Genomic DNA, 22533 nt, shown 5'->3' with positions numbered 1-22533 from the left:
ATATGGGTGTTAGGTTCAGGTGTCCAAATGTTGATTTGGCCAATTGAGACAGAGATCAGACTGGTCCGGTCCAGAGTGACCCTGCTACAAAACATACAAAACCATTTCAGCTGTCTGTCCATGTTTTGTTTGCGTGTTGATTTTACAGTTTCTCTCTCTCTCTCTTTCTCTCTCTCTCTCTCTCTCTCTCTCTCTCTCTCTCACTCCATTGCTCCGTTGTGATCTAGCTGTCCACCCCATTCATCATCCCGCCACTCTCCCCCACACAGAATTATTATTTCTTTGATGTGTTACTAGTTGAAAACAAATCCATTTTTCTGGCCATCAATTTATCATTTGGAATGGGGAGTCACACTTCAGTTGTAGGGGCAACCACATTTTCCCAATACCAACTTGCACTGTGTGTGTTTGTGTGTGTGTGTGTGTGTGTGTGTGTTTGTGTAAGCTACATACTGTATGTGTGAGTGTTTATCTGTGCATGTGAAAAGCATGTATGTATGTATTTTGATCAGAGCTTCCTGTAAAGATGCAGGATGAGAGATATCAGAGGTAAATAGAAATGATAGGAGGAAGTAGAGGGAGGAGTAGTTTGGGAAAGTGAGTGAGGATGAGAGAAAGGAGTGTGTGTGTGTGAGAGAGTGTGTGTGTGAGAGAGAGAGAGAGAGAGAGAGAGAGAGAGAGAGAGAGAGAGAGAGAGAGAGAGAGAGAAAGAGAGAGGGCTTCCCTCTTCCTCCAGTCACCCTCCTTCACCTAACGTCTGTGATAATTTATCACTCCTCCTAGCTTGGCTGACAAACTATTTGCAGGAAAATGAGTTTTTCCGCCACGGATTTGTCCTCTGGGAATAGAAAGGGGAGCTGCTGTGTTTTTATTCCATCACACACACGCGCACACACACACACACACATGCACACACACACACACACACACACACACACACATCCACACATGCAGATATATGGTTTTTCACGTACATGCACACACACCCTAACACATACACACATGGATTGAGGTCTCCAGTATTTATTGGGGGGAGGGGGAGGTGGTTAAGATAAATGAGGTAAATTAATAGAGTCACTGAGGGAAAAGATCTGCTTCCGCACCAGCAGATCTGCAACTGACACACAAGAGATGAGCACATACAGCCCCCCACCCCACCCCCATTCACTCTCTCTATTCCGCTCTCCTTCACCTGCCAGGTCCTCCCTCCCTGCCTCCTTCCCTCTCTCACTTTGGTCTCCAGTCCTCCTGATCCCTCGTTTGCCCTCCCACGGATGACAAATGTAACACTCAGACAAACAGCGATCAGGGCCATACAGCATAATGTCAGCTTAGATCAACACTGGGACAAAGCAAATATCACAGCATCAACACTGCATTACAAACACTCTGCCTGCATGTGTGTGAATGTGTGTGTGTGCCGTTATTACGGCGGCTGGCCCAGGTCACTGGATCCCAATCTCACTTTCAACCTCATCAGCCAAGCTATTGACAATGTGCTTGACGGAGAATTACACCACAGTAAAGGCCTAATTACATTGCTATTACCCTGGGCTGTCCATGATCGTCAAACACGACGCATCAGTGGGACATCACAGCAGTAAATCTGCAGGCGCTCTCTCTGTCTCTCTTAATGCCTGTTACCATTACAGTGTTAACATTTCTTTCCACTTTATCATCTGTTGTAAGCAGAGACAAACAAATATACAGAAGTCAGTCACACTTACATTATATCAGTCTAATAAATATACAATTAATTGTATGAAAATATCTTGGTTGCAGGGGAAGCTGAATATCTAACTGCCCTCTTTTATTCTTACCAAACTCCCTATGTGTAGCTTGACAGTAAAAAGTGTCCATCAAAACAAGATAGAGAAAACAACTATGCTGATACTACACTGCTAAACCTCTTGTTTTGGCTGTTCTACATTGTTTGGGTTTTAGATTTTGTTTGTTTTTTGATTGTCAGAAGTTTCCACGTGAAATTTCAGCTATAGGGTATATTAAATAACCCTGTAACTGACTCTATCTGGGGTACAATTATAATTATTGTGTTACAAATGTAAATGTGGTCCTTATTCGGGTGAAGAGATTCCAGCTTCAGATGTCACAAGCCAAAAGTAAACTGAAAACTGAAACTTTGTGTGTGTTAAAGGGCCAGTTCACCCAAGTTCGACAGCCCCTGAGCTAATTGCTAACAGCATGCTAACATGCTCACAATGGCAATGCTTACATGCTGATGTTTAGTGGATATAGTGTTAATCATGTTAACCATTTTAGTTTGCATTTTTGCAAGCTAACATTTGCTAAATAGCACTAAACACAAAGTACAGCTGAGGCTGATGGGAATGTCAGTAGTTTTGCAGGTATTTAGTCATGGCACAAACAAACACAGGACTCGTTTACGTCATGTGACTTACATCTACCTAACTATCCAAGTAGTTTTGTTGCCTAAACCTAACCAACTTACGCCACTTTTGTCACATGGCTTCCCACTACCTAACCAAGTAGTTTCTGAAGGGGTCTCCTACAGACTCTAAAGGGTACCATGTGCATCTGTATACAGCGCCGAGGGGCGTGACAAAAAGTTGGTACATGACGCCCTGGGAGTGAGAACGGGTTGGGTGGCACTAGAGGAAAAGTAAGGGGGTCACCAAAGTCATTAGGGTTCATCATCTGGGCACCATGACTGTCTGGACACAATTTCATGGCAATTTATCCAACAATTGTTGAGATATTTCAGTCTGGACAAAAATGGTGGACCAACCGACTGATCGGCCGATAGCCATTTCTGGCAACACCAGAACTACTTTCTACTGAAGAAATAGTTCCTATTAAAACTGTCGACAGCGAGGCCACTCAGGGGTTGTTTGAGGTTTGTTTTTGTAATTTGCTTGAATGGACCCTTTAAGTTCAGTCAATTATACATCTAAAGCTTTTCTCAAAGACAGTTATGCAGAACAAAATCTTGCTCTTGTGTAAAGTGTCCCTAACATGTCTTCTTCTGAGTCTCTTTAGCAAGTTAATTGGAAGCTTAGAGTAACAAGACACTAATCCAGAAGATGACACAAAATGTTTTGGTTTCCTCGCTGACATTCACTTATCCTGCTAACAGAGTTGTGCTTTGATATTTTCTGCCTTACAGCCACATACTGCTCTATGGATAATGAGGCTCTTTTACTATCCATCTGATTAACTCTGATGCCTATATGTCTACACTTGTAAGAGGAGCACCTGAGTTCCCATGAGGACTTTCAGCGCTGCACCCCTCAAAACATTACAGCCAGTTGCCAACTTTGTGATGCCCATCTCCATGGAGACCAACTCTGACTGACAGGCATGAAGACAAGGTCCACACTGATAGACCGCTCTGATCTTCAAAGTCTACTGCAGTTACTAGTGTGTGTCGATGGGTGTGTGTGTGTGTGTGTGTGTGTGTGTGTGTGTGTGTGTGTGTGTGTGTGTGTGTGTGTGTGTGTGTGTGTGTGTGTGTGTTTGTGGCCTGTATCACACACTGAATTCATTCATATAAATCATTAAGGTAATGACTGCACAGTTTGGTCAATTCTTACACTTTTACAGTATTTTAGGAGAAGTTAAATCCAAAATGAAGTGAGAAAGAGGGTCCGTAATAGCAACAGAGGCTGAGCAGATTAAAAACTTGTGGCTGACCAATTGAAGATCTGACCACCCGTCGAAATCGCATGTGGGCTAAACACAACTGAACACTGCTCACAGGCCAAGCCCCTCTGTTGCTAATGACCATTACTGCCTGTATGCCATTGTAGGCATCACAATAGCAATCATGCTGGGATTTTGTGTGGAGCTTGCTGGCAACAGTTATTAGCCCCCTAAAAAAACTTAAAGGGGGAGCAGTCAAGAGAAGAACAAGAAGATTTGGGGTCCCGGGCAGTGGGGGGCATCAGCAGGAGGGACAGGGGAGGACAGGGTGTGGGGTCAGAGGGCAACACCAAAGCGGAAATGGGAGGCGCAAGGGGAACAATGGACGGGGCTGGACTAGAACAGACAAAGCTGGAGGGAGGGTGGACAGTGCACAAAACACAGGAAGATGAGGAGAAAAAGATGAGGGGACAGAATGGAGGGGAGCCAAAACAGATGGTAAAGGCTGGTCAGAGAGAAAGGGGCGGCACTGAAAGGATTGGGGCTATTGGCAACACATGCATCATGACAGTAACAACAGTGAGTAAAAGAGGCTCAACACCTAAATATGACTGAATACCCACAAACAGGCAACACTGTAGACCATGTATATGTATACGTTTGCAGCCAAACAAAACCCCTCATATCAACTAGATCTGTACTTTTATGGACTTCACGCTCTCTTAAGGGTCCCATTTCTCATGGTGACATACTGGCAGTGGTGGAAGAAATACTCAGATCTTAGTAGTAAAAGTGGTAATACCACACTGTAGAAATACTCTGTTACAAGTCCTGCATTGAATATGTTACTTATGTTAATATAGTACAAAAGTATTAGCATCAAAATGTACTTAAAGTATACCAAAAGTAAAACTACTCATGCAGAATGGCCCATTTCAGAATAATATATATTATATTATTGGATTATAATTAGTGATGCATTAATGTTTTCATCACTTTAATGTTGCAGCTGGTAAATGTGGAGCTAATTTAAAGTATTCATATTTTATATATTACCTGAGGACCAATAAAGCCTTATTGATATAATAATATAATTTATTGATTGATTATATTTCTTATTGTTAATCTGAATCTGCAAAGTAACTAGTAACTAGAGATAAATGTAGTGGAGTAAAAAGTATTGTATTTACCTCTGAGATGTTGTGGAGTAGGAGTATAAAATAGCTGAAAATAGAAATACTCAAGTAACGTACAAGTACCTCAAATTAGTACTTAAGTAGATTACTTGAGTAAATGTAGCCTACTTAGTTACTTTCCACCACTGGATACTGGGACACCTGAGGACCTTCTGTGCTCCTCAGAAAGCCCTTAACAGAATGTAGAATGTCTTATTTAACCCACAAATGAAGTCTAAAGACAGAAAAGGGGAATTTGAGTGAATAAACATAAATTATGACGGCCCTCTCTTTATATATTGTAAAAACAATGTAATTATTCTCCACGTTAATGTCAGTGTGGGAAACCCTCTTAACCAAGAACAGCTCAGAAAATACGTTTCAGCACTTGTGAGATGGTGAAATCATCTCCCTAATGGGATCATCAAGAGTGAGGTGTTTCTCCAGCTATTATGACCTAATTATCATCCTAATCATCTCGACTCGCTGGCCACAAAGAGACATGCGCTGGCTCGGCTATAGATTTATAAAAGTTGTCATTAAGTGGGTACTTTTCCCCGGGAAGCATTCATCTTGTGCGGGAGCGCGCAGAGGAGGCAGGGGGGCGATGCATCACTGTCTGCGGGAGCGCGCACTGCGAGTCAGGCAGTCAGCCCTCTGCTTAGTTTGAGTGAGGGATGAAAGATGAGAGGAAAAACCTGACGTTTATAATACTCCTGAAGAGTTTGTAGGCTATACGTAGGCCACTCACTGTGTTCATAATTTATCTTCAGTATAGGTCTCACTTTAATATACAGGTGCAGGTGTGTCTCTGGTATACCCTTTACTTGTTCATAATGACTTTATTTAGACCATATTCCTTATGCACTTTTCATCTTATTATCCTATTGTCCTTTGGTGTTTGTGGTGTTTTATTTTAACCTATAGCCTAAAGTTTAGTGAGGTTTTTGCCATAATATCCCGGATAAAAGATATTAGACGTGCAGAATTACTATTAGCCTTTAACTCGTCTTTTGCATAAGCCAAAATACAGATTAAATTGAAGATACCCGTTTCACGACATGTGACCACTGGATTTTACATCTGGAAAATCAAATATGGAAAATGACATTATAACTTCCAGGCAGCTCCTTTTAGACTCGAGTAGAAAATATCCCAAAAACTATAAACAGTAAAATACTTCTACATGTTTCCTTATCTCTGCAGTCGGAAGTGTTTGCTCTGACCTTTTACCCTCACCTCTTGTTGCCACCTGTCGCCGCAGGTTATGCTGCTTTTTTTTTTTTTTTTTTGCTAGAGACACAAACTTTGCTCGGGGAAGTAAATCCGGAGATACACCCGTCAACAAGACACACCCGGAGACAAGGAAAGAAATAAACATTGTATATTTAATTCTGAGTATTTCCTCAATTTTAGCGTTTAGTTCACCTATAAGGTTCCTATTACTGTAACATCCAAGAGGAATGAGGAATGAGTGTAAACTGTTTAATACAAAATCAATCAGCAGCAAGAGGAAACATGATAGGACTGCAGATTTGAGGATACACATGAAAACTGAAAGAGGGTCAAGGAGTCGATGAGTGTGTGGAAGGCTTCATGAAGTCTGGCAAAGTGTCTTTTCTGAATCTCTCCGAGACAGACTCTAGCTGCAGTGGAATAATGTAAATTTTGAGTGACACGAGGGGCGATGCAGAGAAAATCCAAAAACTGCGTCTCGTGTCTGACGAGGTTCAGTTTGGATAGTTTGGGAATCATAACCCCCATTTTGCATCAAAGTTAAACATATAATGTGCCAGCCTGTATACACGCGAAATATGTTCAAGCAAAGCATTTTTGTACCTTTTTAAAATTAGTTTTGCACCTTGTCCGCATCAACAAAACATTTTATAGGCCTACCAAATCTCTCAGCATGTAGGCCCTATTAAACAAAAAACATGTAGACCTGCACACAAAAAAACATTTAAAAATCTCCTGTTTATTAGGACTTTCATATTTACAGTAGAATTGCATGTTGTTATTTATTCAACTGTACATTGTCTTTTAGGCCTATATCAGATTTAAATCAAGATACGGCTATATGTCTGGCCTATAATATCTTTTACACTTTTGTTTCGTTTGAAAAGAAAGATTTCAATCGCTATAAAACCAAGAATAGCAATCATTTTAACGAGTGTATTTCTTTGTGCAGGCCTATGTCTTCTTGGATTTCTCGGAGGGTGTTTCTGCAGTCCAGAGTCCACATTATGATCTGTAGGTGTTGGTGGCATGTAACATCAAGAATGAACCACGACTATACAAATGTTGTGTAGCCTAAATAAGCCTTAATGACATCTGCAGCATCCTGTTAGTAACCCAAACTGTACGAAAACGGCTTGACATGAAGCTTGAGGAAACCACGAAGATGCTCCAGTGGGATATTTTCTAAATATCGGGCTTTATGTGACATGAGAGTCCGGATTTGGGGCGTGTGTGACTCCTGCCCCTCGGCAGGTGGACCCATATAATTAAGCGCTATTTAATTCACAGTATCATCGTGATAGATACCGATCTGGGTTTTAATCCCTTGTTAAACTCTCGGTAACCTCTCTCTCTATCTCTTCTGCCACTTCTTCTCCCTCCGGGCACTTGTCATTTTCTCTGCGCTCTGGTCACTTTAGAGGACTGTCTCTGTTTCCAGCTAATGTTATGATTCCCTTTAGTCTCTTGGCAGTTTTATTTATTTAAAAACAGTCGCCCCATTGTCCTGCAGCAGCACTGATGTATAGTGGCAGAATGAAGGACTTCAATCACAAACTGACGAGATAAGGACTGAAGTCGCCTCGCCCTCTACCAGCATTTTGGTTCCCCTTTTCTTCTTGTTGTAAAACTGTCGTGAAACTGAATAAATGTGTATGAAATTATTCATTAATTCTCGCAGATCAACCCTTACTCCAAGCAAAAATAATTTACTTCAAATGTGTCTCACTTTCAATTGATTCCCCTAAAAAAAAGGGCCTATGTGGCTGAATAAACCTGCTTTTATGAGGCAGGCGACGCCGCGCCATGAATGGCTGTCATTAGAGGTGTTGTGTTTGTTTTACAGGCTCGTGAGAACAACGTTAACAGCGTTTTAACGCAGGGGGATCTTGACACCCTGGTGTGACATCACGCGTATACGAGCCCTGTTTCACGCAGGGTGCAGAAAGTCACATGAACTCTTCCCAGAAGCTGCGTTTGCATGCGTGCAAGAAACAAAGCATTTTGTGCAGAAAGCTCTTCTCTAATGTTAGTTTATGTTGCATCACTGTTGCATATGTGTGCTCTAAAGGAGTTTGTTTTTATTTTATTTTATTACTGTTTAATCTGGCCAATATAGGCAGAAAGGCTCACCCTCGGTCCTGCTTTAATCTCATTTATCTTTAAATGTTTCTTTAAACATATATCTTTAATATATTATCTCCCAATTACATGTGATCCATCGAAGTTTATATTATTATTTTTCAGGCTACACTATTACAGTGCCATTACATCCCAAATCAATCTAATTAGAAAAGATTTAAGGCCAAACTTTACCAAAAAAAAAACGCCCCTCGGGAGCACCTGACTGGTCATGAGTCCAGATGTCCAGAGGAGGAGAAAATATATTTCCTGCATTTTTTTTTTTTTACAGGACAAATACATTTACGGATAAGAAATGAAATATAGAGATTTATAAGAGAAATGCCTCCTTTAATGACAATCCTAATTCACTGTCAACAATTATTTGACGATGAGAATCACATTCATCTCTTTTAGAAATACAGGACTGTGTGTGGGGCTGAAGGTCAGTGGTTTGGACCGAAATCTGCTTTTACACCTTTAGTGGTCTACTTCCGTTTTCTTCTACTTCCCAACGAGTGTTCAGCTAAAAGTTTGGAAACATACTTTGGGGTCAGTGATTCACCTTTCGTGCTACGTTTCCGGTCTTTTCCTCAGTCAGGTGTGTAGTCTACCTGTCAGGGAGAAACTGTGACGGATTGCAGCAAATCAGGCACTAAATTGTGTGTGAGCGCGGCGCTCGGACCGTCGGAATCCTGTACACAGTCTAATTAAAGCGGGGCTGTCGCTGGAGGTAAGTGGAAACAAGCCGTCTCCTTGACAAGTGTTTCCGTACAGTCACTCAGTGGGTGTAATGCCATCAAAACACACGGTCAGTTATCCTGTCGTTTCTTTTTTTTTTAAGTGTGTCTTTTCCATAAAACCACACCTCCTCCTTCCTCTCCCCTCCCTCCTCCTCCAATGGCTGCAGGGCTCCGACCTCTGCGCAGCCCCGGTTGGATAAAACCTGGCTGAGTGTTGGCAGCACACACAACACAACACAACAGCAGCCTGGACACACCGTGTTACGCCACCAGAGTGCCCATCTTTTGGATAATATCAGAATATCTGCTGGCGGACCTTGTTGTATTTTGAGCTGCGTCGTTGAAAGGTAAGCTCTCGTTCAAATTGCATTTAAACGGATTTAATCTAGTTGTGTTATGTGATGTCGGAATATCGGGAGCAATTAGTGATCCGCAGTCCTGACAGCGCAGCGAGCTGGAAAACGTAACAGAGGAGACTTCATGGATCCAAAAAACACTCTGCAACACGCGCGAGGCAGCACTGTAGGCTTAATGTCGCTCTGCTTTGGTGAAAATGAGGCAAAACAATGACAGCAGTTTTTTATAATGAGGGTGTAAAGATGTGACCAGGTCCACAGAAGAGGAAAGTTTTCTGAAGAACAGTAATAATCAGTCATTGCACAAAAAGAGCTGAGCGATTGTGAATCGTATTTTTTTCTCAGAATTTTCTCCGCTGCTGCTTCAAACCTAAAATGAGTCCTAAAAACGAACCTTTGTGCTTCGGCCCGAAATAGAGGCTATAGATCTCATTTCCTCTCATCTGGTGTAGGCAAAATATAAACACAGGTAAAAAAAAAAAAAAATAATAATAATCTTCTTCCTCTAATGTGAAAATCAGAAAATGTTGTAGCCACGCGCAAAACATTAGTCTCTTTCTTTCACAGAATCTGCGCGAGGGTCGACAGTTAGCAACCATTAATGCAAAACTTAAGATTAAATCATACACCTTCAGAAACTGTCAAATAAAAAACACAAGCAGCGAGCTAGACACAAACTAGGATCTTAAAATGCAAAAGGTCCCTTTAAAAGATAAGATGGCAGACGATAAAAAGAATCCTGCAGAAAGTCAGTGTTCAAATGTTCATGTTAACCTACAGGCTAGAGAATATTAATTATCATAATTAACAGGAACAATTAGCCTCGGTAACAGTGAGTAACAAACAGTTGTTATATACTAGTATTAACATTATAAAGGCTGCGTACTTACTATACAAAAGCTACACAGTTACATTTAAAAATCATGGAAATGTAAAAAGTGACTTTGCTTCCAATCTTGCCTTGTTTTTCCTCAAGGCAATCAACTGATGCCATCGATTAGTGATTTATTAGACTAATTACTGAGAATGACATTTTTTATATTATACATACATTGTTGTTACAGTTTTGTTATTATAATAATTCTATAATTTTTCTACATTTTGTATTTCAGCCAACTAAGAAGTCATTAAACCTGACGCTTTAAAACGTGTAATTTTTTAAATATGATTCTAACCAGCTGCTTTTATTTTTAAGTTTGAAATTAAAATATTCAGGTTGGTCATGCCAAATAAAATTAAATAAACTACACACATAGGCCTTTATTCAACAAAAGTTGAAATTATATTTTTAAGTTATAATACATTTTCAAATAAATGTGTCAGTGTCAATTAAGTTCATCCACACACAGACATCAAAGAGACAAAAGCTAATTGTTCCTGGCAGAAGGCTTTATTTCTAATAGTAGCAGTAACAAATGTTATTAGCTACAAATAAGTTTGGATCAAACACTTCCCGTAACTTATGTTGTCAGTCATCACAGCTAACAGATATCTAACAGTCTGTGACAGTCTGCTAATTATTTGGTTAATTTTAAAGTGTCCACCCAGCAGGACATGACAACACCTGACAGCTTAAATAGCATTTTAGCATTAAACAGTTGCACACAGTAAAATGAACAGTGGCTTTAATAATTTTTGCATAAGTGTGATTCTTTTCCACTCCTGTCTTGTCTGACTTTTTAAAACCAAACATCATATTATTCCAACAATTGTAACTGATGTAAATTAACAGCAGTCCCATATCTGTGCATTAGTGAAGGTGCTGCCAGTGTCTTATTTTACGTATCACATAATGTTTTGTGTCTTGTCACTGTGAAGTTCTCCCAGCAGAGTATAGAGGTGTGCAGCAGCTGAGCAGATGGAGTCTGTAAACAAGGCTTATACATATGGGCAATAACAACTGCCAGCTACCACATTTACAACAGAAATACCTTTTAGTTAAGAGTTTAGATCCTAATAATTTGTCTCATCTCTTAACTCCATCTGAGTTGTTTCTTTATTTCTTTTTGAATTTCATTTCTGTTCAACAAATCAGACATGAAGCAGCCCACTTGATACCTTTGGTCCTTTTAATTCATGTTCACTTGATACTTGCGCTCATTCTATTTGATTCTGGTTAATTCAGTTTGTTTTCTTTTAATATGAATTTTTTGTTCTAAAGGTAAAATAATTAATTTAAACACAGCCCTGAAGAGTGATTCTCTTTCCTCAAACTTTTTCCACTTAACACCAGTTGTACATAAAACATAAGTTACTCCTGAATTCTTTGATTCAATACCCAAAATAAAATACACTTACTGGTTATAATAATTATAAGGTGATTAATGAAACCAGTCAATTCTAATTACCAAGCAGCTGATGAAGGGAAATTTTATGTATAACAGGAGGAGCCATCTATGGTTGGCCGAAGGGGAAGAAGATCTTTCATGTTTTACAAATACTGATTATTAAGTCATATTATTTTTTTACACAAATACAGGCCTGTTCTATATAGTCGTAAAGAGAAATGACCTCAGTCTCTTGTGCTGTCCACAGCCTGTCTCATGTACAGGTGATCTGAAGACAATATTCAGTATCTTAGCTGTATTTCGCCGTAGAGACACCGAGTGCCACTATGAACAGCAGTATTTGTCCTGTACGAGCGCAGAGGCATCACATATGACAAACCACTGTTCTCCTGCAGCGTGCGGTCGACAGTGACGCTCAGGAGCACGCTCATGCCAGACGAGGCAGGACGGGGAGTAAAAACACTTTAACTGGGACAGCGTGGAGGAGAGCGTCACGTTCAGCTGGTGGAGCAAGGACCAAAAACTCAGGGATATGTCCATAAACAGTGGAAGAGGTAAATACACAACACGAGCTTCTTCTGCTGCTGACTGAACAGTTTAGCTGATCATATTTGGCATTTCCTGCCTTTAAAACCTCCCTTAACATCCACTGTTCCCCTTTTATTTCCCCTTATGTAGCTTGAAGTTTGGAACTAAATATTTAGAATTCATAAGCAGCATACAAACATTTGATAAATGGGTTGTAACACATGCACATAATGTGGTTGTAAGCAGGTGTAAGTGTTTATTAATTTATTTGTTAACAGCTGTAACTCCTCCAGTGGGCACCAATAAGTGGAGGCTGCTGTATAAACAGATACTATAGTAAAACACAGTTGTGATAATATAAAATATATCTTCATAGAAGAAATGCAGACAAATACTGCACATTAATAAACATCTGCGTACAACCACATTATAGTGTGTTGTAAACCATTTATGTAATATTTGCATGCTGCTTATAAAGGCTAAATATGGGGACAAACCCATGTCTCCATGTTTTGTTGTGGGTGCACCATAGTGTGCATAGTTTTATACACATTTATCCAAAATGTGGCCTGACATATCTGCTATCTTTGGAAACTTTGGCATCTCCACTAGAAGTTAAAATAAAGTGCTGTGGGTTTGAACACTGTTCGGTTGTATAGCAGTAGACTTTAAAGGCAGGTCCAGCACAAATATCAGCTATGAAACATTGGTGGAGAATGAAGGCCTAAGATGGGATGCAGAGAGGTGTTTTGTCTGCTCACTGTGAAGGAGTAAATTGTTATTTTCCTCTGGTTGTAGTGCATGATATTAAGGAAGTTAATTGGATGGCACTTAAAGCTGTCAAATTTAAATTTAGAACAATCCTCCCCTGGTCAGAGCCACTTCAGCTGACAACCATGGAGCAGCAGGAGGCTAACGGCTTCTTTCTATATATCTGTCTATCTATAGGCTATCTATCTAAGTGTTTTCGTAATGAATTCAGGCTTTGGTTTTTTTTTTTTGGTGTGCACCGCGCGCGTGCACGCGTGCGTGCTCACCGCCCCCCGGATCTGCTCCGCTTTAATATCCTGCAGGTTGATGAAGCTTGGCGGGGAGATTTTTTTCCACACTCCGCTGGCAGCGTTAATAGAGGCTCCCCTCCCCTCCCTCGGCCTCGTCCGGCTGTTTGATGTGGAAATGAAAGCTGGGAAAAGGCTGAGAAAAAGAAGCGTCTCAATGGGTTAAATTAAAAGCAATAGTGTTCTTGCAGAGTCACCACCGTGCAGTCTATAGAGAAGATAGTGGAGGAGGCTGCTGGTGAAACGCAGCGCGCGCTTTGTCTTCTGGTGTTTACCGGGAAAAACTGTTTTTTTTTTTTTTTATGGTTTTGTAGGTCATTTCGCAGGAGCAGGATTTGACCGATCTCTGGATTTCATTGCACGTGCAATATATTACAGCTGTAATATATTTATATTTATGAAAATCAAATGTAGGCTATTGACTGTCGGTTTTTGTTATTCACAATATTTTCAGCATGTGTACAAGCACATAAGCTAATATCAAAACGACATGACATTAGCGATAATAAATTAGCATCTTCATATGTGATTAATAATATAGGCCTAATTATGTCTAAAAATTTATTAGCAGTATATTGCACAAACCAAAGTGACTTTGTATACTGTAGAAAGCATATTTAGGCTACAAGGCTTATATGTGTACGTGAATAAAAGTAAGCAATGTGCCATAGTTTTCTTATAATATATTCCTGGGGAATATATGTATAATGTAACAATAATAATAATAAACATTATTTATATATTTCATACAAAGAGATACAATACGGTGTGCTTCACAAAAGATGAAAAATACAAAATAAAAGATAACACAAAATAATGGAGGAGTGATTCCATATTTTTTATTAAAGTTTTTATGAGCTTGACAACTTTAGATTCATGTTTCTATGTATGATAGTGTGTTCAAATGAGGAGAATCACCACATAGACAGTTTTCTTTACTAAATTACGTGTTTCCCTATAATTTCCCAGCACAATATAATAACAGTCACCTTCACTGAAGCCCACAGGGCCTCATGTTCCAATCCTCAAAACAAATTAGTGGCATATAAATGAGAATTGTGAGAATAAGCCTTCAGGTATTATTCACAAGGAGGTGATTAGCCTGTAAGTAATCAAACAATCATCAGTTTAAAAGTATGAGCTTTTCTGTTGGGTAAAGTTAAATAGATGCGTAATATAACAATCTGACAGCTTAATATTATAGAATGCATTGAACAGTTTAGACCCAAATAAAAAAGTGTCACTGTATGAAATGACAGTGAGAGCGAAACAGAAATCTCTCCTTTTTAAGTAAAAGCAAATAAATCAACTCTGAAACATGAATGTCACAATCTTCGTCATTACTCACAGACTTCATGTTTGCTCACTGCAGTGAAGGTTTGTTTCTTCTCGCTGCTGTCATCGTCTCCCGAGTCCTCCACTGTTTCAATGTAAAACTTCATTACACTCCTGACAACGCAGGCACCACTAGAGTTTATCAAGACACATCTGACCTTCGGCCTGTTAGAGAATGAATGACAAATGCCGCAGGTCATTTTTAAAAGATTTAAATATGTCTCGTCAGTTTTCAGGGACAACATAATATTCTGTTTGGGAAAATGAAATAATTTTCTTTTGTATACTTAAGTTTACTGTTTTTGATCCCTGAGGCGACAGCACATAATGCTGTAACATTTCCTAAGCTTTTTTTTTTAATGCTTTTTGCTTTTTTCACAGCTACTTTTTCATTATCACTTGCAACATTAAATTAGTTGATAATTTACACGCGCATTTCATACAGACAGAATCTCTGCGCTCGTGTGGATGTCCACACATCAGAGAGTGTGTTTGTCTGAACAGTGCAGGAGTATCTGTGTGTGTGTGTGTGTGTGTGTATGTGTGTGTAATTTATCCATTGTCAATGAATTTGGAGATACATTATAACCATGGGAACAGGTTTTAGGGATCTAAATTGGACTCCTTGGTTTAGTTTGGCTCCTAAAATATGTTCTGTCTTCATTATGGTTAGTCTAGGATAAATTTTACATTAAGATAGAGGTTATGCTTAAGTTTCAAAGCAGTGTCTCCCAAAAGTGTGTGTGTGTCTAGGTGTATATGACTTTTATAACTGCAGTGCGGTTGACATTGGCATGTCTCAGGTTCCATGACATTTATGAGTGTTCATCCCCCCTCCTCCCCCAGGTCATGGGGGTCTTAACCAACTAGGTGGAATGTTTGTTAATGGACGCCCGCTTCCGGAGGTGATCCGGCAACGCATTGTGGACATGGCCCACCAGGGGGTTCGGCCCTGTGACATCTCCCGGCAGCTCAGAGTCAGCCACGGCTGCGTCAGCAAGATCCTGGGACGGTAAGCACGTCAACAAGCACCTTACTCAACTTCCTGTTTCTGTTAAATAGCCTGTTTGTGTTCTTTGACCTCTGAAAGTCTGTTTACTTATGCGGGACACTTTGGTTTTTGTCTGACAGCCATGCCTGAAGTAATGACTGAAAACCTTTACTTGCTGTACTTACCTTTATACACAATCATCCTCAACACCCTTCTTCTTTTCCATCTTTCTTCCAGTTACTACGAGACAGGCAGCATCAAGCCTGGCGTGATCGGCGGCTCCAAGCCCAAGGTGGCCACCCCGAAGGTTGTGGACAAAATCGCAGAGTACAAGAGGCAGAATCCCACCATGTTCGCCTGGGAAATCAGGGACAGATTGCTGGCAGAGGGAGTGTGTGACAGCGACACGGTGCCCAGCGTGAGCTCCATTAACAGGTGACAAACTGAATCATGAATGAAATCATGTTAGCGGTACAGATATGCCACTGTGGCTCAGCGGCACGTAGATATCTGGCTGGATGTGCAAGACTGAGCGCATTGTTGGGGTCGTGAAATCAACATCTACTAAAGATGTTTCATGAAATTAAGCCCACATTTCTGGAAGGCACTAGAGAAACAGAACTTTCCCCTCTGCATCTTCTTTCAACATTGATATGCTGTCATTAAGGCAATGCTTACACCCACCAAACAATGCTTAAAGAGAGTGTTAAATGTAAAATTATTGTTCGTTCTTTTTGTTTTAGAATAATTCGAACAAAGGTCCAGCAGCCGTTCAATCTGCCTCTGGATGGAAAAGGCCTGAGTCCAGGACAAACCTTAAGTAAGTCTTGCACTCATGCACAATGGAGGTCGTGTCATCATGTGATGGCGAAGGATTAAGGTTAAAGATTAAAGAACATGCTCATTCTTCTGTAGGATTAAGTTCGTGACCTTGTGGTAACAGGACTAGTGAGATGTACAGTATCATTTCTGCTCTCTGTCTCAAATCTGTCTGTCTTTGTTTCTCTCTCTCAGTCCCCAGCTCAGCAGTCACCCCTCCCGAGTCTCCACAGTCGGACTCCTTGGGCTCCACCTACTCCATCAGTGGCTTGTTGGGTATCCCCCAACCCAGCACCGAGGGCAAGAGGAGCCACGATGACAGTAAGAATTTGTTCAAATGAATGAGACACCACACATTGGTGTAATTTGGTTTTATTGTGGCGGTGCGAGGGAGGAAGCCCGTGAGATGTGTATCAGTGTGAAAGATGGAAGAGGGTGTTGCTTTATGTTTTTGACCAAAACAAAGAGGCAAATGTGGTTGAAAAGGAATTTTCTGCTAGCTCTGGAGCAACATACTAAATCTGTCATTTCCAAATATAAGCAGCTACGTTCAGCAACGTTTTTCACGTTAATGTTTAGTTTCTGACAGTATGTTGACATCCTGCCTGAAATCATTCACTCCAAAATATCATGTCTTGAAAAGCCGAAAAACACCTTTATTTAACAACTTATTTGACCTTTATTTTACCTGAAATTCATTAAGAACACGTTTTTCTGTCACAAGGGAGAACAGGCCTGAGAGGCATCAAACAAAGAGCAATCAAGTGTTTCATAAAGATTCAGTTCAATTGAATTCAAAATACTTAATTCGTCCCTTAAAGGGCAATTTGAGGCCTGCTGGTGTTGCAAGCGCAAAAAACAACAACACATAAACAATTCATTCACACACTTAAAAAATAAACCTCATCTATAAAAACATGACACCCTTTCTTCTACATTGCACCCTTGCATGAAAGTGAACCACATTATGTTTGGATAGATGTTAGTATGAGTGTAAGGTTAAACGGTTAAATGTCTGAGAGTCATTTCAGCATTTTAACATTTAAGTAATTACATTTTTGAGGACAGAATCCTCTGTATTTTTTAGATTTTGCCTGAGGAGTTTTAAAAATGATTTGCACTTTCACCACACACATCACGTGTGAACTGTCTTTTTCCCCACCACCAGGTGACCAGGAGAGTTGTCGGCACAGCGTGGACTCTCAGGGCAGCGGAGGCGCCCCGAGGAAACAGATGAGGTTGGATCACTTCTCTGCAGCCACGCAACATCTGGACTGTGGGTTTGATCGTCACCACTATACCCCGGACTCATTCGGCTCCGCCTCCAGCAGCAAGACAGAGCAGGTAGAAACAGGTCTTCTGTTCAATACGCACTGAAACACCACTAAAAAAGTATTTATAAGGAATTAATGCACAGTGAACACAGTAATTCCTAGAGCTACTTTTCTTGGTCGTGTTTTCTTATTTTCTTTCCATTTCAGATTTCTTTCTCCACAGAAAATTGAAAAAAAAATCTGCTTTTGTTTTTTGACTTGCACACTGACTCTCTCCTTCTCATACATACGTACACTTTACACCAATAGCTAATCCGTGTTCATCATCCGCAGACTTTGTACCCGCTGTCCCTCATCAATGGCAGCCTAGACGAGGCCAAGACCAGCCTCTCAACATCCAGCTCCGCTATTGGACGGAATCTGGCAGCACACCAGAGCTACACCATGGTGACTGGTGAGACTCTTAATGTTAGATGATGCCCTTTGAACCGCGTGCTGATGCTTACCACACACAACAGAGCACCAGTGTCTTGAAGCCACTCACTCTTTGTTTGGTTTTGACATTTCACTCAGTTTTTTTTGTTCTAAGTTCATAGTTCCACTCATGTTCACCATTTGTTTTCATTTTCTCACCCACGTATCCCCCGCCCACCACTGCACACTGGCTGTCACCACCTCAGAGCCCCTACAGTCCCTGCCGCTTTGTCTAAAACAGGAAATGTCCCCAGAAGTAACCAGCACAAGCTCCTCCCCAAACATGGCAGCGTCCAACCTGGCGTTCGTGGAGCTGCAGGCGCTGCAGAAGCCCGTTTCTGTCAGCAGCAGCTGCGGCAACTCCAACCATTTCCCCAATGCCTTCAACTCATTCTCCCATCATGCACCAGTGTACGGGCAGTTCAGCAGTCAGTCTATCATCTCAGGTAATGCAGGCATCTCATTCATGTTCACACTCCCATTTGTGCTGTGCAACTTTTCGCAAGGGGCAATTAGTGTAAGGCTGCAACTAAAGTTTATTTTCATTATTGATTAATCTGCTGCTTATTTGATACATTTTTCAGTTAATAATTTGGTCTATGAATTGTCAGAAAATTATGAAAAATGCTAAACATTTCCTCTTGTTAGATATATTTTGTCCGACCAACTGTCCAGAACTCTAAAACACTCAATTTACTATCATACAAGACAAAGGACACCAGTAAATACTCACATCCAAGTAGCTGAAACCTGTGAATTTTTGGCATGTTTCCTTTAAAAAACAACTTAAATGATTAACCGTTTATTAAAATTGTTCTGACGGTCAACTTATCGATTTATCGACTAATTGTTTCAGCTCTAATTCAGTGGGGTTTTTTTTGTCTGCACCAAAAACAAACCGCATCTTGTAGCTGTAACAAATGTAAAATAGTCATTTACATTTACATCTTGATGTTAAAGGTGTGTGTTTTGGTGTGTGTTTTTAGGGCGTGACATGGTGAGCTCCACTCTGCCTGGCTATCCACCTCACATCCCCTCTCCTGCCCAGTCAGGATACTCCTCCTCTGCCATCACGGGCATGGTAGCAGGTAAGGCCTTTTTTTATCGTGTTTTTTAACTACAATTTCAAAGTCAAATGGAGGATTGGGTAGGAAATAAAAATCTACGGGCACCAAATGAGTCAGACAGGTAGAGAGAAAGAGAAGGGAGGGTGATGACGGCAGGAAGAGAAGGAATAAAGAGAGAGAGAGGAGGGGATGGAGGCTTGTAGATTAACAGGAAGACAGGCTGAGTCAATGAATAGTCTTGCCAGGGTGGCGAACTGTGTTGTGTGTGTGTGTGTGTGTGTGTGTGTGTGTGTGTGCGCGCGGGTGCACATGGGCCCAGGGGGTACAGGGAGCAGGCTGGGAGTTCCGCCCTGCTGCCCACACCCCCCACCCAGACACCTCTGACCACACATCGCCATGGGAACCAGGGGGCCCAGGAGGGAGATGCATGGTGGGCGGAGGGGGTGTAAAGTCTGGGTATGAGCGAAGAGGAGGAGGGTCTTTCTGGTGTGAGCGTGTGTGCGTGTACGTGTACGTGCACGTTTGTGTGTGTCTCAGTGTGTGTGTCTACGTCAGGATGCCTGCATACGACCAGAGAGAGAGAGAGTGTGTGTGATGTGCCTTTTTTTTCTTTGAAGTCTGCCCTCCGAAGCGCGAAATGAGAGGGTCTGATTTATTATTTTTCTGGTGGGCTCGCTGTGAGGAAACGTTGCTACACAATTACTGAGTGAAAAGGGGGGGGTTAGGACAGGAGGAGGAGGTGGGGAGCTCAGGGATTCATTCCAAGCAACATAATTACCAATTAGATATTGGAATGTTAAAAAAAAGAGAAAAGAAAGAAAGAGGAGTGCCAGAGAGGCTAAAGCAGGAAGTGCAGGACGGAGAGAGGAGGAGGAGGAGGGCATTTCAGAGGGCAGAGGCTGAGCGATGCGAGGGGCCGAGCGCTGAGGAGAGAGGGCGTAGAGGCTAGCTGCATGCACGCACCACTGGGTCGAGGGATTTTACCCTCAGCCATCCACCTGCACCACAGATTAATGGTTTACAGGCTGCACTAACTGTTGGTGAATTATGAGCTAAGGCTGAGCAGATGCTGGCACACACACAAACAAACTCACTCTATAGAGTTCTTGGCAACGTCTTAGCTTTGCCTTTTAATGACGAATGGTTTCTTTGTTGTATCGATATGTTTTATCTGGATGTGAGTGTTTGATGAAGTTATTTTTCTTTCTTGCAGCAGGTGCAGACTACACAGGTCAGACCTACAGCCATTCGCCCTACACCTCCTACAGTGAAGCCTGGAGGTTCACCAACTCCAGCATACTGGGTGAGTAGGGACACACTGAGAGTGCTGTACTGTATGTATTTACGACATTTCTGTTGTTTGTTTACTGCACTCAGCACATTACCTCAGGATATATGTAGTTTTACTTTAGGGTAATAATTGTGACCTCCACAATAAAAAACAAATTATTTAGATGTTTCAAATGGTTTTCAGTGCTGCAGGAAAGAGGAGAGACTCACCAGGAAGCAGTGTGCAAACTGCCTCAGTCGCACATCATATAATCACATTACTAACTAGGGTTTACTTAAGGCTCTGTGCTCCACATTATTTCAATATTTGTTTTATTTATTTATTTTTCACTTACTTAACCTTTGTTTAATCAGGCTGGAAACCTCTTTTGCGGCATAAAAACCATAACAACTCCAAAAAGGCTCAAATAAACAAAGAAAGGAGACGATTAACAGGGGAGCCATTTACCAAATTTACAATCAGATACATCAAATTTAAATTCTTTTTACAGACTATTCCAGAAAATATGAAGGCGTTCTTTCCCATCTCTGTTCATACATCATTACATTTACATTTATTCATTTGGAAGACACGTTTGTCCAAAGCGACATGAGGTACAGTCCAAGTGTCACAACAATCAGTTCCATGTTCCACCTGACACTGGGGACAGACAGCAGATACAAGTCTCTTAGTCTGAGATTACGACTGAATCACCACTTTATGTCTTTAGAGATATATTGATAAAATTAAACTGGGTTTCAAAATGATACAAAAACCTGTATTTTGAAGAAATGGTATATCACCCTGTTTTTGCTCTGATAATGTAGACTATGAATTGACATCAGACTGTGGTATATCAGGCTAGAGGCTCCTTTTCAGAAGTACAGAGGCATTTGGGGATATCTCTGCCACTGCATCTCCAATCAACCCGGTTAGAAAAGGAAAGTTCTGTATCTTCACCTGTAGTCATGTGAGGAGTTTAAGACTCAATTCCTTCGCAGGACAAACAGTCCAAACTGCTCAGACTTTCAGCTCAACCATCTGCTGTAAAACCTTGGATAAGGCGGATAGAAGGCGGATAAAGAAAGTCTGATCCACCACCATCCAACACCTTCCACTTCTGAAGGCCTCCATCTGTGTCTCCCCCCGCAGGTTCACCCTATTATTACAGCTCGGCCTCCCGCACCGCTCCACCCTCTGCAGCCGCCTACGACCACCTCTAGTCCCCGCTGCATGGACAGGCTCGGCGCTGGTGCTGGACCTGACTCGACCCGGACCGAAACCGGAGAACTTTACATCAGCTGACACACATCTGATCACGGACCAAGGCATGAAAGTCAAAACTGGATGTGAACTTGAGACTCTGCTGATGAACCAGCAACACATTGTTTTTTTTTTTAACATCCTCTCATGGTCTGCTACTCATATGTTATTTAACTGATACCATTGCCCAGGGTAACTCTGACTCATGCACGTTTACACATTGCTAACACTGAACTCCGACCCAGAGCCTGTTTCCAGGGACTCAGCCCGACGTCTCCCATCAAGGTGCATATTTTCACCATATAGAGCTCTTTAACGCTGTTTTGGCCAAAGACTTTCTTTCTCGCACATCTGCAACTTGACACCACTGATCCAGTGAATACGGATATGCAACTTACTGAACTATGCCTGCTTTTGTTTACAATGCTTTTGTCCCACCATCACGAAATTAATTCCTTTTCTTGATTTGTGTCTGCTTGCAAATTCATTTTGTGTCTTGTTTTCGCTGTAAATTCAGAATTTTTTTAAGAGCTTTCCTGTAGTGACAATAGACTAAAAGGTGACACATTAAATCAGAATTACAACAAAATGCCCACATATGCCCCTCAAAGACAATTAATGTATTTGTCTAGCAATATGTACATATTGTAAATGATGAATTACTTGGGGAAGTGATGCAATTGTATGCAGAGAATGACTGATGAGGGAGGGGGATGATGGTGATTTGGCTACTAAAACCAACAAGGCTTGAAATACATTTGTTTTGCGTCAGATAAATTTAGTTTGTTGTCATGCTGATGTCCTGATGTTTGGTAAGAACTGTGACTATTTTTTCTTATACTATTATTAATATTATTGCAGATGTAAATACTGAATTTCTAAAGAATTATTTTAATTAAAGCATGACAAATTTA

At 41.1% G+C, this 22533-nt stretch overlaps 1 protein-coding gene across 7 annotated transcripts; it reads left to right on the top strand.

Annotated features, from left to right (window-relative positions):
• The first annotated feature begins 8762 nt into the window (after positions 1-8762).
• Positions 8763-22533, top strand: pax8 (paired box 8). Of its 7 annotated transcripts, none has more exons than XM_044174748.1 (13): positions 8764-8886; positions 9064-9243; positions 11936-12094; positions 15308-15473; positions 15690-15887; positions 16196-16272; positions 16467-16592; positions 17440-17615; positions 17879-17999; positions 18226-18465; positions 19006-19107; positions 20303-20389; positions 21509-22533. In XM_044174748.1, the coding sequence occupies exons 3-13, from the start codon at positions 12073-12075 to the stop codon at positions 21577-21579; spliced, it is 1386 nt and encodes a 461-aa protein (XP_044030683.1). In that variant the 5' UTR covers positions 8764-8886; positions 9064-9243; positions 11936-12072; the 3' UTR covers positions 21580-22533. The 7 variants fall into 7 exon arrangements, with proteins under 7 accessions (XP_044030688.1, XP_044030683.1, XP_044030686.1 ...); XM_044174749.1 differs by having other exon boundaries at positions 8768-8886; positions 15332-15473; positions 20300-20389; XM_044174747.1 differs by having other exon boundaries at positions 8768-8886; positions 20300-20389.

This window comes from Siniperca chuatsi, linkage group LG18 (assembly GCF_020085105.1).
Source record: "Siniperca chuatsi isolate FFG_IHB_CAS linkage group LG18, ASM2008510v1, whole genome shotgun sequence".
Lineage (NCBI taxonomy): Eukaryota > Metazoa > Chordata > Actinopteri > Centrarchiformes > Sinipercidae > Siniperca > Siniperca chuatsi.
This window is presented reverse-complemented; position numbering and strand designations above follow the sequence as displayed.

Bases quoted from the DNA above. Each gene is read 5' to 3' on its own strand.
- pax8 (XM_044174747.1), top strand. From the start codon at position 12,073: ATGTCCATAAACAGTGGAAGAG. The intron at 16,273-16,466 runs GTAAGTCTTGCA...TCTCTCTCTCAG, and splicing joins GAGTCCAGGACAAACCTTAA to TCCCCAGCTCAGCAGTCACC. The intron at 17,616-17,878 runs GTAGAAACAGGT...CATCATCCGCAG, and splicing joins CCAGCAGCAAGACAGAGCAG to ACTTTGTACCCGCTGTCCCT.